This window comes from Anomaloglossus baeobatrachus, chromosome 12 (genome assembly GCF_048569485.1).
Source record: "Anomaloglossus baeobatrachus isolate aAnoBae1 chromosome 12, aAnoBae1.hap1, whole genome shotgun sequence".
NCBI lineage: Eukaryota > Metazoa > Chordata > Amphibia > Anura > Aromobatidae > Anomaloglossus > Anomaloglossus baeobatrachus.
In genome coordinates this window covers 75,823,979-75,847,313 of record NC_134364.1, presented here as the reverse complement: position 1 = coordinate 75,847,313, position 23,335 = coordinate 75,823,979, and the positions used below count along the sequence as shown (strand labels likewise).

Genomic DNA, 23,335 nt, shown 5'->3' with positions numbered 1-23,335 from the left:
TGACAGCATAGGAGGTTGTCTCTCCACGCCCTAATTGGGACAGGAAGCACAAGAGGTTAAAAGGACCCTCCCACCTCCCATAGCCAGTGTCTTACAAAGAACCCATAGCATATGAGAAGTACAAACACATCCAGGAATATCGAGGATAAGGGAGGGAATTACGTGCTGTCGTGGAAGGTCCTAGAAACCGAATTAACGGTATGAATAATTCTTATTTCTCTAGTCCCTTCCACGACAGCATAGGAGGAATACCAACGAATTGATACCTAGGGGGGGACCACAGCCTGCAGGACCTTCCTGCCAAAAGCCAAATCCCTGTTGGAATCCAGATCCAAACGATAATGCTTCGTGAAAGTATGGAGGGAAGACCACGTAGCCGCCTTGCAGCTCTGCTCAGGGGAAGCTCCTGCCCGTTCAGCCCAGGAGACAGAGGTAGCCCTGGTGGAGTGCGCCGTAAATCCGGTAGGCGGAGACAGATGCTGAGCGAGGTAGGCGTCTCTAATGGCCCGCACAATCCAGTTGGCGACGGTACTCTTAGCCACCTTCCTGCCCTTATTTCGACCAAAGGGTTGGATAAACAGGTTATGATCAAGACGCCAAGGTGCAGTAACATCCAGGTAGTGCAACACTGTCCGACGAACATCCAAAGAATGGAACACTTCCTCACCCGGAGTCCTAGGATGCTGACAGAAGGAAGGCAGGACGATGGACTGAGAACGGTGAAAATCCGAAACCACTTTGGGAAGGAAGGAAGGGTCCAGCTGAAAGACAATGCTGTCATCTCTGACAGTCAGGTAAGGCTCCCGAATAGACAATGCTTGAAGTTCCCCGACTCTACGAGCAGACGTAATAGCCACGAGAAAGGCAGTCTTGTGAGAAAGAGAACGGATGTTACAGGAGGACAGCGGCTCAAAGGGCGACTGAGATAGTCCGGTAAGGACCACATTGAGATCCCAGCAAGGCGTCAGGACCCTCTGTCGCGGACAGAGCCTACTAGCGGACACAAAGAAACGGCGGATCCAGCGATGATCTGCCAGAGCCGTGTCAAAGACTGCACTGAGTGCCGAGACCTGTACCTTCAGGGTGCTAGGCCGAAGGCCTAGGTCCAATCCACTCTGGAGGAAGTCTAGAATCTGCGCAACGTTAGGCCGGAGCGGGTCAGGAGGCTGAGAACCACACCAGGAGGAAAATCTCATCCAGATTTTATTGTAAATACTATTAGTCACCGGTTTACGGTTCTTCTGTAGAGTAGCCACGACCTTGTCAGAAAGTCCCTGGGCCTTCAGTGCCCGGGCCTCAGAAGCCAGGCAGCCAATTTCAGTTTCTGGGGGTCCGGATGGAAAATCGGACCCTGAGACAGTAAACTGGGGTCTGAACCCAGGAGGACCGGTCCGTCGATCCCGAGAGTCAGGATCAGGCTGTACCAACTCCTCCGAGGCCACAGAGGAGCTACCAAGATAGTTGCGGCTCCGTCGTCTCTAATCTTCCTCAGGGTTCATGCGAGAAGAGGAAGTGGGGGGAAAGCGTAGGCGAGGCAAAAGGACCAATCGTGGCAGAAGGCGTCCACCCCCAACGCATTGTCCCGAGGGTTCAGGGAGAAAAATGTTACGACCTTGCGATTTCCTGCCGAAGCAAAGAGGTCCACCTCTGGAGTACCCCACCTTGCCACCAGAGAGCAGAACACCGCTTGATCCAGACTCCATTCCCCTGGGTGTACATCCCGACGATTCAGGAAATCTGCCTGAAGGTTTAGGGAACCCTTTAGATGGACTGCAGAAAGGGATAGCAGGGACCGTTCTGCCCAGTGGAAGATCCGGGAGGACACAGACTTCAGGGCGCCTGATCGTGTACTGCCCTGATGGCGGAGATGTGCCACTGTGGTGACACTGTCTGAGTAGACCAGGACGTGAGAGTCCCGGACGAGATCCTGAGCCGCAAGGAGGGCTTCCCTGACTGCCCTGAGCTCCCGGTAGTTGGAGGATTGGGAGCTGACATAAGGACTCCAGACCCCCTGAAATGGGGAGTTTGCCACCATAGCACCCCATCTCCGCAGGCTGGCATCGGTTGTTAATGTAACCAGGGGCGTCTGAGTGCAGGCAACCCCCACCTTCAGGTTGTTGGGACGCAGCCACCAGAGAAGGGATGAGGAGACGGTCCCCGAGAAGCGAAACCGTCTGTTCAGGGAGGACGGGGGTCTGTCCCAATGCGCCAGGATATGATCCTGTAGACACCGAGAGTGGGCCTGAGCCCACCTGACTGAGGGAATGCAGGACATCATAGAACCTAGAGCAGACATAGCCGCTCGAAGGGTCGGGCGAGCCTGACGGCGAAGCTTTGAGATTTTGGCTAGCAGGGCCAACCTGTGGCCCTCTGGGAGAAAGGATGCCTGTCTGTCGGAGTCCAGCAGCACTCCGAGAAACTGCAGAGTGGAGGAGGGGTGCAACTGTGATTTCTTGAGATTGGGGATCCATCCCAAGGAACGAAGAATGCCTAAAGACTTCTCCACATGGCTCCGGAGGGTCTGAGCGGAGGGAGCCACGAGAAGAAAGTCGTCCAAATATGGAACCAGACAGATACCCTGCAATCGTATGAAGGCGACCACCTCTGCCATGATCTTTGAAAAGATCCTTGGAGCCGATGAGATCCCGAAGGGAAGTACATTGAATTGGAAATGAAGCACTTCCTCCCATGCAGAACCGCAAACTTGAGGTATTGCCTGTGACAAGGATGGATGGGCACATGGAAGTAGGCGTCCTTCAGGTCTATGGAGGCCATCTGGTGGTGCAGACCTATCAGTGGGATAGCCGATTTTACAGACTCCATCTTGAAACGCCGGTACCTGACCTGCCGGTTGAGACGCCTTAGATTGATGATAATCCGGACGTCGCCAGACGGCTTTTTGACAAGGAAGAGACGGGAGTAGTGGCCTATCCCTTCTTCCTGACTCGGGACTGGGGAAACGACCCCCGAGTGCATTAGCTCCTGAATCTTTGCGTACAGTAGGGCCTGGGAACCCTGCGACGCCAGAGCCGTGACTCAGAGGCCCGGAAGAGGGGGGGAGATGAATTCTATTAAGAGACCCTCTGAGACGATCTTCAGAACCCATTGGCAGGAGGTGATGGACCGCCACTGGGGAAGAAACGCCGAGAGTCGTCCCCCCACCCGAGCCGAGTCACGGTTTGTCCTGCTGAGGACGTTGTTGATGGGGAGGGATGAGGATGTTTCTCCCTCTACCCTTAGGATAGCTCCACCGGCCCGACTTCCCTTTCCCTCTGGGCTGGGAGGCCTGAGGCATCGAGGGACGAAAGGACCGCTTCCTGGGGGGTCTAGGATCTGGTAAGGCCTTACGATCATTCGCCTTGTCCAGAATATCATCCAGGGCAGGCCCAAACACCAAATCCCCTTTAAACGGAACGGAGCAAAGTCTCATTTTGGAGGTGAAGTCTCCACTCCAGGCCTTAAGCCAGAGGGCACGTCTGGCAGAGTTAGATAAGACCGAGGTCCTGGCACCCAGGCGGACTGATTCCACCGAGGTATCCGCCAAAAAACTGGTAGCCTTCCTAAGTAAGGGAAGGGATTCCAGCAACTCATCCCGAGGGGTACCCTGGGAAATATGAGCCTCCAACTGGTCTAGCCACCTAAGTAGGGACCGGGAGACACAAGTGGAGGCAATGTTGGCCTGAATGGTAGAAGACGATGCCTCCCAGGATCGCTTCATGAGGCCCTCGACCTTCCTATCCATCTGATCTCTAAGCTGGGAAGTATCTTCAAAGGGAAGCGTCGTTTGTTTAGCTACCCTGGCCACCTGTACATCTACTTTGGGGACCTCCCAATGCAACCCAGAAGTCTCCAGAGGAAACCGGCGCCTGGGGTCACCCCGGAAACGCTTCTCAGGAAATTCCCATTCCTGAGAGACAATATCCAGAATATTGGCATGAATCGGAAACCCTAATTGTTTGACAGTTTTCAGGCCAGCAAACATTTCATCCTGGACTGAGGGAAGAACCTGCACCTCCTCTAACCCCATAGTGCTCCTTACCGCCCCAATAAGATCCCCCAAATCTTCCGATGGAAAAAGGAAGGACTGGTCAGACCTCCCGGAGTAAGAACCTTCGTCGGGACCCTCCGAGGCGGAATCAGCATCCTCATGATCAGACGGGGCTGACTGGAGTTTCCTTTTCTTTGGGGGAGAAGGGCCAGGAGCAGGGAGGGAGGCTAGTGAGACCTGAATCTCCTGCTTCATCATGGACCGTAGCTCGTCTACCAGGGACGGTTGTTCAGCCCTAATAATCTGGTCCGTACACTGTTGGCAAAGCTTCTTATCCCAGACTGCAGGTAGCTTTTTTTTTTTTAAACTCGTTTTATTGAAAGTTAAGTAAGACATTACATAAAAGAATAAATCAGCAAATTGTTCAGTGAGACAGTGTACATGTAAACTGGTTGGTCATCAGGATAATAAAATAACAACAATCAAATCAGCGTCCATTATTTTCAGCATATCCAAAGAGCATCAAACATAGCAAAGGTGTTAGCTCGCGAGACACATCCAACTTAAGGCAAAAGAACCCATATCGTCAAGGAGAATGCAACCCAAGCTTCGGGGAACTCGTGGTATCCCTCATATAGTGTATCACGAATCACATGTGTCTCCTTTCTGCCTACCGGGGCACTACTGGCTATTATTGCGATAATACCGATTGTAGGTTATCAGCAAGAGAACCAGGAGATCCGCCAGTCAAAGGCGACCTCATCCATCTACCCCAGATTTTGTCAAATTTAGTTGGAGAGCCTCTTGTCTTGTAAACAAATTGTTCTGACGGGATTATTGCATTTACCAATGCAATCCAAGAGGCTCTAGTTGGGGAATGAGTGCTCATCCAATTTAGTATAATGCCCTTCCGGGCCAGAAAAAGGACCTTCTTTATTAATAGATTCTCATCTTGGGACCAGGAGTGTACATCTACCACCCCAAATAGACACAGGACTGGGCACATAGCAACCGCTTTTTGAAATATGGCGGAGAGAGTCATTACAATCTCACTCCAATAGGAGAGGATGACTCGGCAATCCCATATCATGTGCCAGAAATCAGCACCGTCTCTCCCGCATCTCGGACAGCCCATCCCCACCGAATTATTCAGCTTTTTCATTTTGTTCAATCTCTGGGGAGTAATATAACTTTGGTGAATTATATATAATTGAATCAGTCTATTGTTAACAGCGGGAGAGACCAATGTGTGGGATTCGACAATGTCGTCCCACACTACATCATCAATTTCAGGGATCCTGGCACTCCACCTCTCACGGACAGAAAGAGGATTATTCATGGCCTTGGCCCGAATGAGGGAGGAGTATAGTTTAGAAATAAGACCACCAGGGCCCTGTGATCTAATAATTCCAATGACTGGGAAGGAAGAGAATCTAACCCCACGACCAGAGAACTGAGCTCGAAAGGCGTGCCTAATCTGGAGATACTGAAACCCATGAGATTCCGGCAAGTCGAATTCTGTCCGCAGTTGTGCAAAGGGGCGGAGTTCACCATCCCGGACCAGTGATCCCAGGGAGATTATTCCGCGATTCCTCCATTCCCCAAACCCCGGCAACCCACAAAAATGTGGAAGGTCCAAGTTATCCCATAAGGGCGTCTCAGTTGGTACATCATAAAATCCAAATACGGCTTTAGCCTCTTTCCAGATCCTGGCCCCCAATTTGTGTATCGGGAGGACACGACCCTCAGGGGACCTCCTGTGATCCGTCAGTAACGGCCACAGGAGATCCACACCTGTGAACTCTGACAGGAGCCCCTCCGGAGAACCCCTAACTCGGGGAAGTGTCCACGGACCCAAATATTTCAATTGTCCGGCCAGATAGTAAATATAAAGATCAGGGAGGGCCATACCCCCCATATCCTTGGGTCTTTGTAATTTGGCCAATTGGACCCTTGATCTGGACGAACCCCAGACAAAGGTAATCATTAGAGATTCCAGGGACCGGAAGAAAGAGCGAGGAATCTGCACGAATACATGCTGGGTAATATAGAGACACTTTGGTTGCACTATCATTTTAAGGAGGTTAATCCTTCCCGCCACTGACAGTGGGAGTTGGCTCCATCTATTAAATTTCTCCCCGAAGTACGCTAGTAAGGGGGCTATATTTCTCGCTATCATCTCCGCAGGGCTTCCCGCCAGTATAATTCCGAGATATTTGAAATGATCCACCACCGGAACCCTGCATATGTGGTCGCACACCAGATCCTCTCTGTTCCGAGACAGAAAGAGGAGGTACGATTTTGACCAATTTATTGACAGACCTGAGAACTCCCCAAATCGATCAATCAATTGCACGGCTCTGGGAATGGAGGAATCCGGATCAGATGCAAACAGTAACAAATCGTCTGTGTACAAAGATAAACGTTCATCTCCCTTACTATGTCTCACCCCCCGGTAGACTGGGTCCGCCCGAATGCGCACCGCCAGCGGTTCCATGGCAAGAGCGAACAAGAGAGGGGATAGGGGACATCCCTGTCTGGTTCCCCTCCCCAAAGAGAAAGTTTCCGACACACCACCGCCCACCTGAATATTAGCAGACGGAGCTTTATATATGATCTCAATCCATCTGATAAATTCGTTGCCGAAACCAAATGCCCGCAGCACCTCCAGCAGGTATGGCCATTCTATAGAGTCGAAGGCTTTGGCCGCATCCAGAGAGACCAGAGCCCAATCCTCCTCTAACTTGGTGCCCATCTGTAAGACCACCTGCGCCCTCCTCAGATTGTCCGAGGTACTCCTACCCGGGATGAATCCTGACTGATCCTCATGTACTATAGAGGAGACCATAAACCAATTTTTTATTTATATTAGAATAGAGGATCACTTGAAAACCAGAAAAAATTCTCTCTAAAACGTCACTTTTATTAATACTATTAAAATACTAAAATAATACTGAGTTCTGGAATAATATCCAGAGGTAAAGACATCAACAAGTCGTGCTTAGTGATAACTAAGTGGGGTCTTGAAGGTGGACAGGGGACAAGGGGTGTGCACCGCCTTCTAAAATCAATTAATATGCTGATAGTTGTGAGGTGGGATAGGGGGTCTGATAATCCCTGATGTTATTCCCTACCTAACCACGGAGGTCAATAGCACCTTAATTTTTTGGGTGCCCCCCGTTCCTCGGCGGCTAGCCCTAACTGCCCCTGTTACTACTCCTGACCCTAACCCACCACCAGTGGATTGTGCAGTGGTGCATAACAGTCATGTGTCAAAAGTCATACCAATTACAATAATAAACCCCGATCTCATGTGAAAATTAGGGATTTCAAATCACCGTTTTATAAATTGCCTGTATGGCTATGAAACTGGAAAGATACATGAGAAAAAAAGGGGTCTACACAAAGGATGGACCTGTGGTCCTGGTACTTATCCTGCCAGGACTAACTTGATCCCGACGCGTTTCCCCCCAACGTCTTGGGGTTCATCAGGGGATATAGATATATCAAATTATCTCTAGTCTGTTTAGGCCATCAATCTCCTCGTTGTTTTTATTCTCCATAAGATGAAAATCCTGTGTGGTCCTTATGTGGGTCCAGCCGATACTCTGTGCCCCCCCATTAGGTGCTGGAGTTACAATGAAAGCTCCTTCCACACAATGGTACTGTGGCATCAGGTCCATGATGGACCTGATGCCACAGTGAAGGGCTGACACTGCAGGCACCTATTGCCTAGAGATCCTTCCTGGTACCATTGTGTGGAAGGAGCTTTCATTGTAACTCCAGCACCTAATGGGGGGGCACAGAGTATCGGCTGGACCCACATAAGGACCACACAGGATTTTCATCTTATGGAGAATAAAAACAACGAGGAGATTGATGGCCTAAACAGACTAGAGATAATTTGATATATCTATATCCCCTGATGAACCCCAAGACGTTGGGGGGAAACGCGTCGGGATCAAGTTAGTCCTGGCAGGATAAGTACCAGGACCACAGGTCCATCCTTTGTGTAGACCCCTTTTTTTCTCATGTATCTTTCCAGTTTCATAGCCATACAGGCAATTTATAAAACGGTGATTTGAAATCCCTAATTTTCACATGAGATCGGGGTTTATTATTGTAATTGGTATGACTTTTGACACATGACTGTTATGCACCACTGCACAATCCACTGGTGGTGGGTTAGGGTCAGGAGTAGTAACAGGGGCAGTTAGGGCTAGCCGCCGAGGAACGGGGGGCACCCAAAAAATTAAGGTGCTATTGACCTCCGTGGTTAGGTAGGGAATAACATCAGGGATTATCAGACCCCCTATCCCACCTCACAACTATCAGCATATTAATTGATTTTAGAAGGCGGTGCACACCCCTTGTCCCCTGTCCACCTTCAAGACCCCACTTAGTTATCACTAAGCACGACTTGTTGATGTCTTTACCTCTGGATATTATTCCAGAACTCAGTATTATTTTAGTATTTTAATAGTATTAATAAAAGTGACGTTTTAGAGAGAATTTTTACTATAGAGGAGACCACTTTTCTGAGTCTATTTGCTAGAATTTTGGTGAGAATTTTGTAATCGGAGTTCAACAAAGAGATCGGTCTGTACGAGCCACAATCCAATGGGTCCTTATCTGGTTTCAATAGCAGGACAATGGTTGCCTCATAGAAGGAATCAGGCAACCGTCCTTTACTGAACGAGGCTTCAACCGTTTCCAGGAGGGCTGGGGCCAGCACCCCCTGATATTTGTCAAAGATCTCAATCGGGAGTCCGTCTGGCCCAGACGCCTTACCCTTATTGAGGGTCTTCATCGCCTCCACCATCTCTTCCATACTAATGGGCTCATCCAAGGCCGATCTCTGAGCCAAAGTCAACCTGGGAAACTCCAAATCTCGTAAGTACTCAGCAATCTCCTCCCTTGACACGGTCAGCCTGGACTCATACAGGGTCTTATAGAAGTCCAAAAATGCCTCCAATATACCATTGACGGAAGTAACTGTTCCTCCACGGGGGTCTCTAATCTTAAGGACAGCAGGTGAGCTATTAGATTGACGCACCAGGAACGCCAGTAAGCTACTGGACTGGTTCCCTTGCTCAAAATACCTCTGGCTCGTGAAGAATACATGTCTCTTAGCCTTGTCTTGCAAATACAAGAGATATTTCCTCCCAGCCTGAAGCCAATGAGATCTATTTTCCTCAGAGGGGTCCGAGGTGAATCTATGTTCAAGCACTCTATTTTGGGTGGCCAATTCCTCCTCCTCTCTGGCCGCCTGTTTCTTGAGATAGGAAATAGAGGAGTGACAGCATCCCCTCAGATACGCCTTGAGCGCGTCCCAATAAGCCGAGTGATTCTCTTCCACGGAGTTCATTTCCGTGTATGCCCCAAGCTGATCAGGAATCCTGTCATTGGCTCCAAAGAGTGACAGCCACCAAGGGTTAATTTTCCTTGACAATTTATGAGATTTACATCCTTCCCATTAAATGCCTACGATTACCGGAGAGTGATCTGATACTGATCTGGGCAAATGACATACCGATTGTATATGGGCACAGACTCTTTCATTTCCACAGATATAATCAATTCGAGATAATGAGTTTTTCCCCGGAGTATAACATGTATATTCTCTCAGTGTTGGGTTAAAAAACCGCCACATATCGTACCATCCCACCTCCTGTAAGAATATACTCAATCTAGTTTGTATCGTGGGGCAGATCGGGACCTGTCGGGTGTTGAATCTATCCAGTCCCGTGTTATTAATCAAATTGAAGTCCCCCATGCAGAGCACTAAGGCTTGTGGGAATTGTAAGGCGAACTTAGTCGCCTCATACAGAATCGAGATTCCCGTTGTAGGGGGAATGTATATGGCCAAGACCACTATCATGACCCCATCGATGTGAGCCTGGATAAACACATACCTCCCATCAGTGTCCTTTAAAATTTTACCCGTGTCCCACCGCAGAGCTTTGTGGACTAGTACCGATACTCCCCTAGAATATGAGGAATGAACAGAATGAGCTGACCATTGAACCCAAGGCTTTTGAAGCACTCTAGTGGTCTCCAACAATAAATGGGTCTCTTGTAAACATACAATCTGAGCTTTGCATCTTTTGATATGAGCAAATACTGCCGCCCGTTTCCTGGATGTGCCCAGTCCCCTAACATTCCATGTCATCACGCTTAAAGCCATTGAGAGATGCCGCTTGCTGAATTGCTAGAAGAATATCAAAAACTTAACCTACAGTAGAACTTGGGTAAACGTACCCTTAAATACAAAATGTCGGTTGCGCACACACAATCGACAAGAACTGGTCCAGTAGTGCGACCAGGAAAGATTTTCCCTAGCAACGACTAGGGTGAACCAACGTGGCTAGATGGTGTACTTGGTATGGGGGTGTCCTCAAACAAGGACTTGAGCTTCTCCTGCAGTCCAATAAATGAATTATCCTGCAGCTTAGCCTTTAATCGTGCATAAGTGAAGGGACCAAGAATAGATGGGAAGGAAATGAGAGAGAGAGAGGGAGAAGAGAATAGAAAGAGAGAAGAAGAGGATGGAGAGAGAAGAGGAGAGAAGAGGAGAAGAGAAAGAGAAAAAAAAAAAAAAAAAAAAAAAGGGGAAAAAAGGAGGGGAAGGGGGGGGGGAAGAGATGGTAAGAAGGGGGAAAGAGAAATAAGGTAGAAGAGAGAAAGAGAAAGGGGGGAGATTAGAATAGAAGATAAAGCGGGGACAAGAGAAGGAGAATAGAGATATGAGAGGGAGAGAGAGTGGGGGACTGAAGGGGGAGGAGAAAAGAACAATGAGGAAGTAAAGGGGCGAGGTGAAGAGGGATGAGGAATAAGCTGATAGGGGGTTAGAGGGGGAGAAGAGGTGGGAGTGTAAAGAAGATAGAAAAAGGATTGGCAGGAAATCTTAGACTGTAGAATATAATTACATATGGTAACCTCAGAACTTAATATAGCACTAATAGAGCAAAATACAACATTATGAACTGAAGTGCGTTGCCAAATACTGCGAGCCCAAAGAAGAGTTCCAATTTGGATCCAAAAAGGTATAGGATAAAACAAGATCGCATGAAGGAGTTCAGAGCGTCGCAACAGCGGTCTGACCCATGTCCCGTCTGGTGTCACCTGGGTCCGGTCCCATCAGCGACGAGTAATCCGGAACACAGGCTGGGCTAAGCAAAGATCCCGGAGAACGCAGCAGCCGTTCCATACGCAGGCGCGGCCCCAGGCCACCCGCCTTCGACGAGGGCCAAACCCGGAGGCCGGTTCAATGGGAAACCAATAATGGACGCATCCGGAAACTCACATGCCTCCAGGAAGGCCTCAGGCGCACCAGCGCCTCCAGATGAGATCACTAGCATCTCAACCGACAGGGACCATAAGATCAGGACGCGAACGCAATTGCGATCTCGCTCCACTCACATGCCAGGAGGGATGAAACAAACAAGAATCTTTCGCGCCTTCAGAATCGAGGGACGCCGAGTACCTGCATAGGATGATCCTGAAGCGATCTCAACAGTGATTTCAAACACAACGTCCCAAGGATTGGAGTCGCATCACCGACCTTGCTCCGAAGAGAATGAAATAAGTGAATCAGAACCGCGACGCTATCACAACCGCGACCCGTCAGGCAGCGCCCAAGACCGTGACGCATCAGCGTTTCCTCTTCAATGTGTTGATCCAGTCATCCGCTTCCGCAGGAGAAGTAAAGAACAGGGATCGCTCTTGATGAACCACTCTAAGACGAGCTGGGAATATCATGGAGTAAGCAATTTGATGCTCTCTGAGACGTTTCTTCACCTGAATGAAGGAAGCCCTCGTTTTCTGGAGCGACGCAGAGAAATCAGGGAAGATCAATATGGTGGCGTTGTTGTGTAGGATCGGGCCCTTGCGCCGCGCCGCACCAAGGATCGCATCTCTATCCCTGCTGCTCAACAGTCGGGCCAGGAGAGGTCTAGGCTGCGCTCCCGGAGGAGGAGGCCTGGCCGGTACCCGGTGAGCTCTTTCTATAGCGAATGCCGCTGACAGCGTCGCATCAGGGAAAGTTTCGGAGAGCCACTTTTCCATGAACTTACATGGGTCACTCCCTTCTGCCCTCTCCGGCATCCCCAGAATTCTCAAATTATTGCGACGCAGGCGATTTTCCAGGTCATCTGCCCTCTGCGCCCAGTTGTTTGCCGCGCTTTCCAGAGAGGCCAGTCTGCCCGGCGTCGCCCTTGCGTCGTCTTCCAGCGTGGAGATCCGGTGCTCGGTCTCCTTTACTCGCTCTCTCAGGTTTTGCAAGTCCAGCCGGAGGAGACCCACATCGATCTTAACCTCCTCAATTTTACCCGTCAGCGACACCTTTGAATCCTGGATCGCTGCAAGTAGCTGCGACGTAACCTGCTGTAAAGTTAGCTCCTGCGATTCCTTGGATCCGGCCTCCATGCTCTCCTCCTCCTCCGCCTCGCTGGATTCCCGCTCTGCCTGCTTGCCGGCGCCATCTTGCTGGGAGTCCCGGGCAAACTTCTTCAGCTTCTCAGCCGCTGCTGCGCTGCGACCTCTGCTCATGGTACCGATCCAAATGCTCACCGCACCACAGGTAATCCAGAGGTGTATTTAGGCACCAATTTCGGCAGGATTAATAACGTATATCAGCTTTGGACTGCGGAGCTGCTCTCAGATGCGACCGCTCATGCTGCCTGCTGGCCACGCCCCCCCTGCAGGTAGCTTTTTTACACAGACTGGACACTTTTTAATCTTTTCAGTCCCTTCATAGTGGTCAGGCTTATCAGGCTTATCAGACTTCTCAGACCTCTCTGACTTCTCACATTTGTCAGATTTCTTAGTGGCCTTGTCCTCCTGGAAAACACAGACCAGAAGAAGCCATAAACATCAGTCTGAGACCATTCATGAGGGACCACCCCCCTCCGTACTTACTGTGGCAGGGGGAACACTGGGCTCTGCAGATGCAGGGGAAGACATGTCAGGGAGCACAGCAGAAATCCTTACCATGAGTCTGAAGTCTTCAGGGCAGCCCTTATGCAGAAGGGCCTGCCCCCCCCCCCAGTGACAGGGAACGTTCCCCGCCTCCTGCATCAGGTCCCTGACAGGCCGTGGAAGCGTCGGCGTGTCCTGCACGCTGCCTCCGCGACCGGAAGTGCCCAAACCGGAAGGTCGCTAGACCGGAAGTCCCGCCCGCGGCAGCACTTCCGGGTCGCCCAGCAGCGTGCATGCAGGAAGCGGCCGGCGGCTCAGGGAGGACGCCGGCCGGGGAGCTACACAGCCTGCATCACCCCAGAGGAGCTCCGGAAGGCTGGAGCAGCGGTCCCACAAAGCGTGAGGGAACAGTAGGGGAGGAGCGGCGAAGGCCCGACCGATACTGCCCGGCTAAGGTAGGGGAAAAAAGAAAAAAAAAAATATATATATACAGTAGTTCGCCGGCCACCACAGCATAGGAGAAAAATAAAACCTCTCCATGCCCCATGGGGACAGAAAAGACACTGGCTATGGGAGGGTCCTTTTAACCTCTTGTGCTTCCTGTCCCAATTAGGGCGTGGAGAGACAACCTCCTATGCTGTTGTGGAAGGGACTAGAGAAATGGACACTGTGAACACTGAACACTGTGTGCGGGTGACGGGGGAAAGTGAGGCTTCACAAAGATGGCGCTGTTTCCCCCCCCCCCCCAGATCACAGCAGGAGGCAGCTTCAGTGTAGATGATAGGGTTGGACGCCACAGGGGCTGTTCCCGTATTTGAGGTATATAACAGTTGTTACACACTTAAAATGCAAAATTGCAGCCCCCAGTGTTTGAATAATAAAAAAAATATATAAATGTAATTTTGTATTAAAAAATTAATCAGTAATTATTAATACAAAAATAAAAAATTGCGGTATCTTCCCTTTAAATAAAGAGGCAAAAATGATCTTTCTCCATCCCTATTGCAGACACAGATGTGAAGCATGACATATTCCTCTGATTTTCCCCTAGGCTCCATATTTTACATGTACAGGAATGAGTATAACCCTTTGGTACACATCCATTAGGTAGAGACAGAGCAGTAGCAGTACAGACAAGGATATCAGTGGTCCCCCTTCTCTTACCACGCTCCATGGAATAACTGGCCACATGGCTGGACGTGGTGACAAAACCCTCCCGTATATCACTATCGTGTGTGATGTATCCCATAATACCTCCCACCGGTGTGTTCTCCCTGATGGGCGATATTACAATGTATCGTCTATGTATCTCAGTGACTATACATCTGTAGCCGTTTGGTTCAGTCCACAATCTCACAGCTGGCAGAACCGGAGCCGAAAACGTTAGATATGAAGACTATCGCACTGGTAATGAGGATTCCCATTACATTCTACAACGTTCAATCCACGAAGATGTGAGCCGTCAGGATACAATTATCTACACCGCAGCCCTATTACCAGTGCATTTTCAGGACAATGGCGGCCTAATTCTTTTTGTTCTTCCAGTTCCTCTCTTTAAAAATATGCAAAACAGGATAATGCGACTAATTGAAGCCCTGTCCGTGGAAAGACGTCACGTATGACAATCAGATGTGAGAGCTGGGCACACGGCCAGATGTGGGAGGATCGGGAGCATGTACCAGGACATGATGGCAACTCGCCTACATACTATGAGGAATAGTAAATCAACGGTGTATTCACACGAGGTGGAAAGGGTCGCCCACCGCTCTGCCACCGCCGCAGACAACATGGGGAAAGACATTTCTGCGGGTAGAGTGAAATAGAATAAAACACAAACATATTTAAATAAGATATCTAAAGAGTACAATAAAAAAAAAAAAAGAAATCTCTATTTTTTTATACAGATGCTGACAACAATAAACCAATGACGTTTATAGACTCTGCCCGTCTCTCGAATGTTCGGTATTGTTGGTCATGTCGGGGCGCTCCCAAATCACCATAGGGTTTGCATTACCAGGACTGGGGTGAGTGTAGTCTCATGGTCGGAATCCTTCTAATCTTACAGTCCACGGATGAGAGAATATTTAGGATGCTGAGGACCCCAAGAGGCAATGCACAGAAGAACCTGTATACAAATTCATGGCAGAAGGAGCCAGCCATGAAGTTTTAGAGGGGTATTCTGCTTTTTATTAATGGTTACCAATGGGAAATCATGCAGGAACCCGCTCCGAACTACCAGCGTCCTGACCAACCTGACCCTGCTGCTAATCAGTGGCCTGAACATCCAGGTCATTAAAGGTCATCACTTCCTGCTAATGCAGACTGGGAGAAAAAGGTGAAAAAACTAATTGCAAAGTTTTGTGTCTCAAAATAAAAATTGGTTTTGATTACAAGGTTTGATCTTGGTGGGAACGCTGAAGAGGTCTGCAATATGCACCCTGAAATCTAGGGTAAACTGCTGTGCCCCCTGGGGAGGTATAGGAGGCAGTATACAGTGTGTCCACCCATATCTTGTCCACCGCCATTAACGTGAGAACGGCGGCAGCTATAGGCATAGAAGTGGTGTCTAGGTATAGTAAAGTAGCCATGCGCTACGCAATGAAAATACATATACCTCCACCTGGTGGAAAACAACGGAGTTAGCATTTTTATCTCGAAAACGGAACGAGATAGAGAAAAAAAGTGAATTACAAAGTTGTAGGTCATCATCAATTCAATACGAATCAACACAGAAATGCTATGATATGAAACCCATGACCCCCCTCAAAACATTGAATGCTGGTCACGCATTTGGCGCTCATTTAACTTTGATGCTCAAAGTGGCCCCCGTCAGCTGCAATGCACATCTGGGCTCTGGACAGCATACTGTATCTTGCTGCACGTTGTGCAATATGGTAGGTGACACGTTTGCACAAGCATCTGTGATACGTCGTCGTAGGTCCTGCAATGTTAGTGGAGGGGTCGCATACACCTGCTGTTTGATGTGACCTCACAGAAAGAAGTCCAATGGGGTCAGGTCAGGTGATCGTGGAGGCCACTCCACGCAGCCACCATATCCAATGACTTGTAGGAAGGTCTCCATGAGGTATCGCTTCACGTCCGAAGCCTTGTGAGTTTTACACGTTCTAATCATAGCATTTCTGTATGCAAGGTGTCGATTCGTATTGAACTGATGATGCCCTACAACTTTGTAATTCACTTTTTATCTCTATCTCGTTCCGTTTTCGAGATAAAAATGCTAACTCCGTTATTTTCCACCAGGTGGCGCTATAGCCGGTTTCATTGCGTAGCGCATGGATTCTTTACTATACCTAGACACCACTTCTATGCCTATAGCTGCCGCCGTTCTCAAGTTAATGGTGGTGGACAGGATATGGGTGGACACACTGTATATGTAGGTACACCACAGAAGGAGCACTGCACTACGGCGGTATCTTAGGAGGTGTGTATAGGATCTATGTTAGCAGCTGCACAGAGTAGGGGACCTTTATCACTAGAGCCAGAAAACAGGCAGAGATCCCTGGTTTATTTTTTAAATCAATCCACTGTATAAACCGGCCACTCCTGACATTACCACCACCTACCTAATATTGTGTAGACTCCAGACAAAAAAATGCAGCACAAAAAGCAAGTGACTATTACAAATGGCAACAAAAAACCTCAGATGGGAAGCAAATTCAAGTCAGTGAAACAGCAAGAACCAAGGCCAAACTACAGCATCTGAACATACCCCAAATTCTGTGCGGCCTCCACCCAGAGCACCTAACACATCATTTGCATATGAAGTAAAGTGCTGCAGCAGATAGAAGATATAAAAGTGTCCATGGAATTACTAAGATCTGCATGTCCATATATGTGGTGGTGGTGGTGGGGATCTTTTTGACAGACTCCTCCTTGCCCTCTTCCTTGACAGCTGTGGCTTCATAGAGAAGGGAGGAGATAGAAGGAAAACAGGCAGGTGGGAAGCTGCACTTAAATGTTTGGCCCCACCATACTGCAATAAGCACCTGTGCTTGGTGTGAACAGTCATTCTGTGCTGACAGAGGCCCTATAAGCCAGAAAACATTGTAGCCATGATTTGGTGCACATTACTCCAGCCACACGTGAAGACTAGGGTAATAAACACCAGTCTTCATAAATTCCCCCATTATCTTCAAAAATGAACTGTTCTCCTGCAGCCTGATAACTCCTCCTCCTGGACTATTGAGATCATCACATGATGATAAATATTATTTACTTTACCTATTAGAGGTGTGTTTTCCCTATATATAGCAAGCGATAACTTGACTCTTATCACATTGATTCCATGATGTAGCAAACCTAATTGTGGTATTGTTAATATCTTGTACGCTGTTAAATGGCAAGTTAACGGGAAACTGTCACCTCGGAAAAATGCTATTTACCTGCAGATAAATAGCTTTATATCACTGCCCGGCCGTCTTACTAAAAGTGCGGCAGCTGGGGGAAAAATGAACTTGTTTTCTCCCAGGAGGCACCGGCTTTCAGTCATGGCTCTGCAGCGCATCTGTGCAGAACAAGCTGTCAATCACACTGCCGATGCATGCTTACAGTCACTGCTCACACTGTACTGAGCAGTGACTGTAGTCGCTCCATGACTGAAAGCCGCCACCCTCAAAACAGTAAGTGCATTAATTTTCTCCTGTAAGCCGCTCTAAGGTGGCCAGGCAGCGTTTTAATGCTATTTACCTGTAAATGAACCCTATGTTTGCAGGTGACCGGTTCCCTTTAAGGCTCGCTGCATCATGGAATGTAACGTGTTACATGATATATGCCATGTGCAGGCATATATACCCTCACACACAGCGCTATACAGGAGACAGCTATGAGGGATGACATCTCTCCAGGACAGCGTTCTGGCCGGCTTACCTCAGGTGACCCACCGCCTTGGTTCTGACAAGTGACAAGATAATGTAGTCATTCTGCTGTCCCTGGAATCGGTCCACGGTGGTGACCTACAACAGCAGAAACACGATTATCCTTGTTTTAGAGGGTAATGCTGAATCTTGGAAGAAAAGAACATCTTGGAGTCTATAAGATAATGTCTGATAATGCAATGACAGCGTGTTCAGGGCAGAAAAAAAAATGTTACAATAATTTAATAACCCAGCATACATTTAAGGCTATTGCTTGTCATTAGTCATAGTGAAGACTGCAGCAAAACCACACTTCAATCCCACCCTAAAAAGAGGACAGCCGCTCTCCTAGCAAATGCTGGATAGGTGTTACAATACTTATCAGCCACCGTCTTCTCCGCTTCCCAGCACCGCTCCGTCCTCCTCTGGGCCACGTGACGGCTCTTCAGCGTGGCCAGATCACACCGCACCTCCGGTGTATAGCGGTATTTTATTGCCCTGTGTAAGCCTCAGACTCAGAAGAAGCCTCCATAGACTTACACTGAGAAAACACCACTCCTCTGTGTGACCAGCCAGTCTGAATAGTGGTCACGTGGTCCTGACTAGACGACAGTGGTGCTGGAAACTGGGGAAAACAGCGATTGTTGAGTGCTTTAACAACATATACACCCCTACAGATATATTCAGAAGGGATTAGGCAACGAAAAATAACCTGAGCGAGTGTCCTTTAAAGGGAACGTGTCAGCTTGAAAATCAATAGGAGGTGGATGTGCAGTACCTGCCCGCGGCCACTATCCGAAGACGGGGCAGCTCCGGAACTGAGCATTTCCAGCTATCTGCTGCCGCCAGGACTGAGAACAGCTGAATGGTGCGAATGCTGGGTTTAGGACCACAGCTAATCAGACATTGGTGACCTATCCTAAGGATATAATAAGGAATAACGTTTGGAACACCATTCTAAGTCTGAACTGGGTGCAAAAACCTAAAAAAACATCACTATGGGGAGATAAGGTATGCAACACCAGTGACTATGTAAGGGGAATACATGAAATAGCAGAAACTGCTGTGTGAATACTGACTTGAAAAATCCAATAGCTACATGTAAGAGTGAAAATGTGAAAAATGGAATCTGCATTACTGCCATGAACATATGAATAAAGAGAAATTTAGCTACTGAATTGATCAATGCAATAGAGCCCCAACACTACGCCAAAGTATTTCTCTACGTTGGGGTCCCTAGCTTGTGTGTGTCCTCTCATGCAGTTAAAAAACTTACCGTGTATGGGAAGCTGAGACCCAGGCTATATATGCGTATGATATGGATTGGCAATAGGTGTGTGGGGAGGGTTCACAAACGAAAAACTACTAACAATAAGGAATAACGTTTGGAACACCATTCTAAGTCTGAACTGGGTGCAAAAAACCTAAAAAACATCACTATGGGGAGATAAGGTATGCACACCAGTGACTATGGAAGGGGAATACATGGAATAGCAGAAACTGCTGTGTGAATACTGACTTGAAAAATCCAATAGCTACATGTAAGAGTGAAAATGTGAAAAATGGAATCTGCATTACTGCCATGAACATATGAATAAAGAGAAATTTAGCTACTGAATTGATCAATGCAATAGAGCCCCAACACTACGCCAAAGTATTTCTCTACGTTGGGGTCCCTAGCTTGTGTGTGTCCTCTCATGCAGTTAAAAAACTTACCGTGTATGGGAAGCTGAGACCCAGGCTATATATGCGTATGATATGGATTGGCAATAGGTGTGTGGGGAGGGTTCACAAACGAAAAACTACTAACAATAAGGAATAACGTTTGGAACACCATTCTAAGTCTGAACTGGGTGCAAAAACCTAAAAAAACATCACTATGGGGAGATAAGGTATGCAACACCAGTGACTATGTAAGGGGAATACATGAAATAGCAGAAACTGCTGTGTGAATACTGACTTGAAAAATCCAATAGCTACATGTAAGAGTGAAAATGTGAAAAATGGAATCTGCATTACTGCAGATACCATCATACGCATATATAGCCTGGGTCTCAGCTTCCCATACACGGTAAGTTTTTTAACTGCATGAGAGGACACACACAAGCTAGGGACCCCAACGTAGAGAAATACTTTGGCGTAGTGTTGGGGCTCTATTGCATTGATCAATTCAGTAGCTAAATTTCTCTTTATTCATATGTTCATGGCAGTAATGCAGATTCCATTTTTCACATTTTCACTCTTACATGTAGCTATTGGATTTTTCAAGTCAGTATTCACACAGCAGTTTCTGCTATTTCATGTATTCCCCTTACATAGTCACTGGTGTTGCATACCCTATCCTAAGGATAATCCATCAATGTAAAGGTAGGGGACAACCTCTTTAATATTTCTGCTCATTCTGGGTTTAGCAGTCAATGGGGCGGAGCCATCACTGGCTGCCAGCCTCGTCTGTACGCACACTAATTCAAACACAGCTGCCAATCACTGATAAGGACCGCCCCCTTGACTGATAAGCCCAGGGCATCCTGCAGAGCAAAAACCTCATGGTAAGGCCATGCGCATACGTTCTGTATTTGGTCAGTATTTTACATCAGTATTTGTAAGCCTAAACAAGGAGCGGGTGATAAATACAGCAGTTTATATTATACTTCTCTGATTATCCCACTCCTGGATTTGGATTGCAAATACGGATGTAAAATACTGACCGTGTGCATGTGGCCTTTAGAGTTATACTGTGCCCAGACAGCTGCTGCAATAACAAAAGACAAGACTGGGTCTATCCGTGCCTTGGCAGATGGCTGCGGGACCTGTCTACCATTGCATTCACTATTGTCACCAGTTGAAAGGATCAGAATAATGAACGCTGCAGTTTCTGGGAATCAACATGAAAATTGCTCTTGTGCACTAGCACAGAAGCTACCTTCCATTAGTCCGTGTGCTGTCCATTTTGAACAGGGACCTACGGGGAAAGAGTCAGACGGGGAAAGAGACAGACGGGGAAAGAAAGAGACAGACGGGGAAAGAAAGAGACAGACGGGGAAAGAGACAGACGGGGAAAGAAAGAGACAGACGGGGAAAGAAAGAGACAGACGGGGAAAGAAAGAGACAGACGGGGAAAGAAAGAGACAGACGGGGAAAGAAAGAGACAGACGGGGAAAGAAAGAGACAGACGGGGAAAGAAAGAGACAGACGGGGAAAGAAAGAGACAGACGGGGAAAGAGTCAGACGGGGAAAGAGACAGACGGGGAAAGAGACAGATGGGGAAAGAGACAGACGGGGAAAGAGACAGACGGGGAAAGAGACAGACGGGGAAAGAGACAGACGGGGAAAGAGACAGACGGGGAAAGAGACAGACGGGGAAAGAGACAGACGGGGAAAGAAAGAGACAGACAGACAGACGGGGAAAGAAAGATACAGACGGAGAAAGAGAGACAGACGGAGAAAGAGAGAGACAGACGGAGAAAGAGAGAGACAGACGGAGAAAGAGAGACAGACGGAGAAAGAGAGAGACAGACGGAGAAAGAGACAGACGGGGAAAGAAAAGAGACAGACGGGGAAAGAAAGAGACAGACAGACGGGGAAAGAAAGACAGACGGAGAAAGAGAGAGACAGACGGGGAAAGAAAAGAGACAGACAGACGGGGAAAGAAAGAGACAGACAGACGGGAAAAAAAAGAGACAGACAGACGGGGAAAGAAAGACAGACAGACGGGGAAAGAAAGACAGACAGATGGGGAAAGAAAAAAGAGACAGACGGGGAAAGAAAGAGACAGACAGACGGAGAAAGAGAGAGACAGACGGAGAAAGAGAGAGACAGACGGGGAAAGAGAGAGACAGACGGAGAAAGAGAGAGACAGACGGAGAAAGAGACAGACGGGGAAAGAGAGACAGACGGGGAAAGAGAGACAGACTGGGAAAGAAAAGAGACAGACAGACGGGGAAAGAAAGACAGACAGACGGGGAAAGAAAGAGACAGACAGACGGGGAAAGAAAGACAGACGGAGAAAGAGAGAGACAGACAGAGAAAGAGACAGACGGGGAAAGAGACAGACGGGGAAAGAAAAGAGACAGACGGGGAAAGAAAGAGACAGACAGACGGGGAAAGAAAGAGACAGACAGACGGGGAAAGAAAGCGACAGACAGACGGGGAAAGAAAGCGACAGACAGACGGGGAAAGAAAGAGACAGACAGACGGGGAAAGAAAGAGACAGACAGACGGGGAAAGAAAGACAGACAGACGGGGAAAGAAAGACAGACAGATGGGGAAAGAAAAAAGAGACAGACGGGGAAAGAAAGAGACAGACAGACGGAGAAAGAGAGAGACAGACGGGGAAAGAGAGACAGACGGGGAAAGAGAGACAGACGGGGAAAGAAAAGAGACAGACAGACGGGGAAAGAAAGACAGACAGACGGGGTAAGAAAGAGACAGACAGACGGGGAAAGAAAGACAGACGGAGAAAGAGAGAGACAGACAGAGAAAGAGACAGACGGGGAAAGAGACAGACGGGGAAAGAAAAGAGACAGACGGGGAAAGAAAGAGACAGACAGACGGGGAAAGAAAGAGACAGACAGACGGGGAAAGAAAGCGACAGACAGACGGGGAAAGAAAGCGACAGACAGACGGGGAAAGAAAGAGACAGACAGACGGGGAAAGAAAGACAGACAGACGGGGAAAGAAAGACAGACAGATGGGGAAAGAAAAAAGAGACAGACGGGGAAAGAAAGAGACAGACAGACGGAGAAAGAGAGAGACAGACGGAGAAAGAGAGAGACAGACGGAGAAAGAGACAGACGGGGAAAGAAAAGAGACAGACGGGGAAAGAAAGAGACAGACAGACGGGGAAAGAAAGACAGACGGAGAAAGAGAGAGACAGACGGGGAAAGAAAAGAGACAGACAGACGGGGAAAGAAAGAGACAGACAGACGGGAAAAAAAAGAGACAGACAGACGGGGAAAGAAAGACAGACAGACGGGGAAAGAAAGACAGACAGATGGGGAAAGAAAAAAGAGACAGACGGGGAAAGAAAGAGACAGACAGACGGAGAAAGAGAGAGACAGACGGAGAAAGAGAGAGACAGACGGGGAAAGAAAGAGACAGACGGAGAAAGAGAGAGACAGACGGAGAAAGAGACAGACGGAGAAAGAGAGAGACAGACGGGGAAAGAGAGACAGACGGGGAAAGAGAGACAGACGGGGAAAGAGAGACAGACGGGGAAAGAGAGACAGACGGGGAAAGAGAGACAGACTGGGAAAGAAAAGAGACAGACAGACGGGGAAAGAAAGAGACAGACAGACGGGGAAAGAAAGACAGACGGAGAAAGAGAGAGACAGAGAAAGAGACAGACGGGGAAAGAGACAGACGGGGAAAGAAAAGAGACAGACGGGGAAAGAAAGAGACAGACAGACGGGGAAAGAAAGAGACAGACAGACGGGGAAAGAAAGCGACAGACAGACGGGGAAAGAAAGACAGACGGAGAAAGAGAGAGACAGACGGGGAAAGAAAAGAGACAGACAGACGGGGAAAGAAAGAGACAGACAGACGGGGAAAGAAA

General features: G+C 48.4%; 1 protein-coding gene across 1 annotated transcript in view; it reads right to left on the bottom strand.

Annotated features, from left to right (window-relative positions):
- The window catches only part of AQR (aquarius intron-binding spliceosomal factor), a 245,522-nt gene that overhangs the window by 28,719 nt on the left and 193,468 nt on the right, over positions 1 to 23,335 (bottom strand). Inside the window, exon 32 of the mRNA XM_075330613.1 lies at positions 17,795 to 17,880. Within this exon, the coding sequence (XP_075186728.1) occupies positions 17,795 to 17,880 (86 nt within the window). The remainder of the gene's footprint in view (positions 1 to 17,794; positions 17,881 to 23,335) is intronic.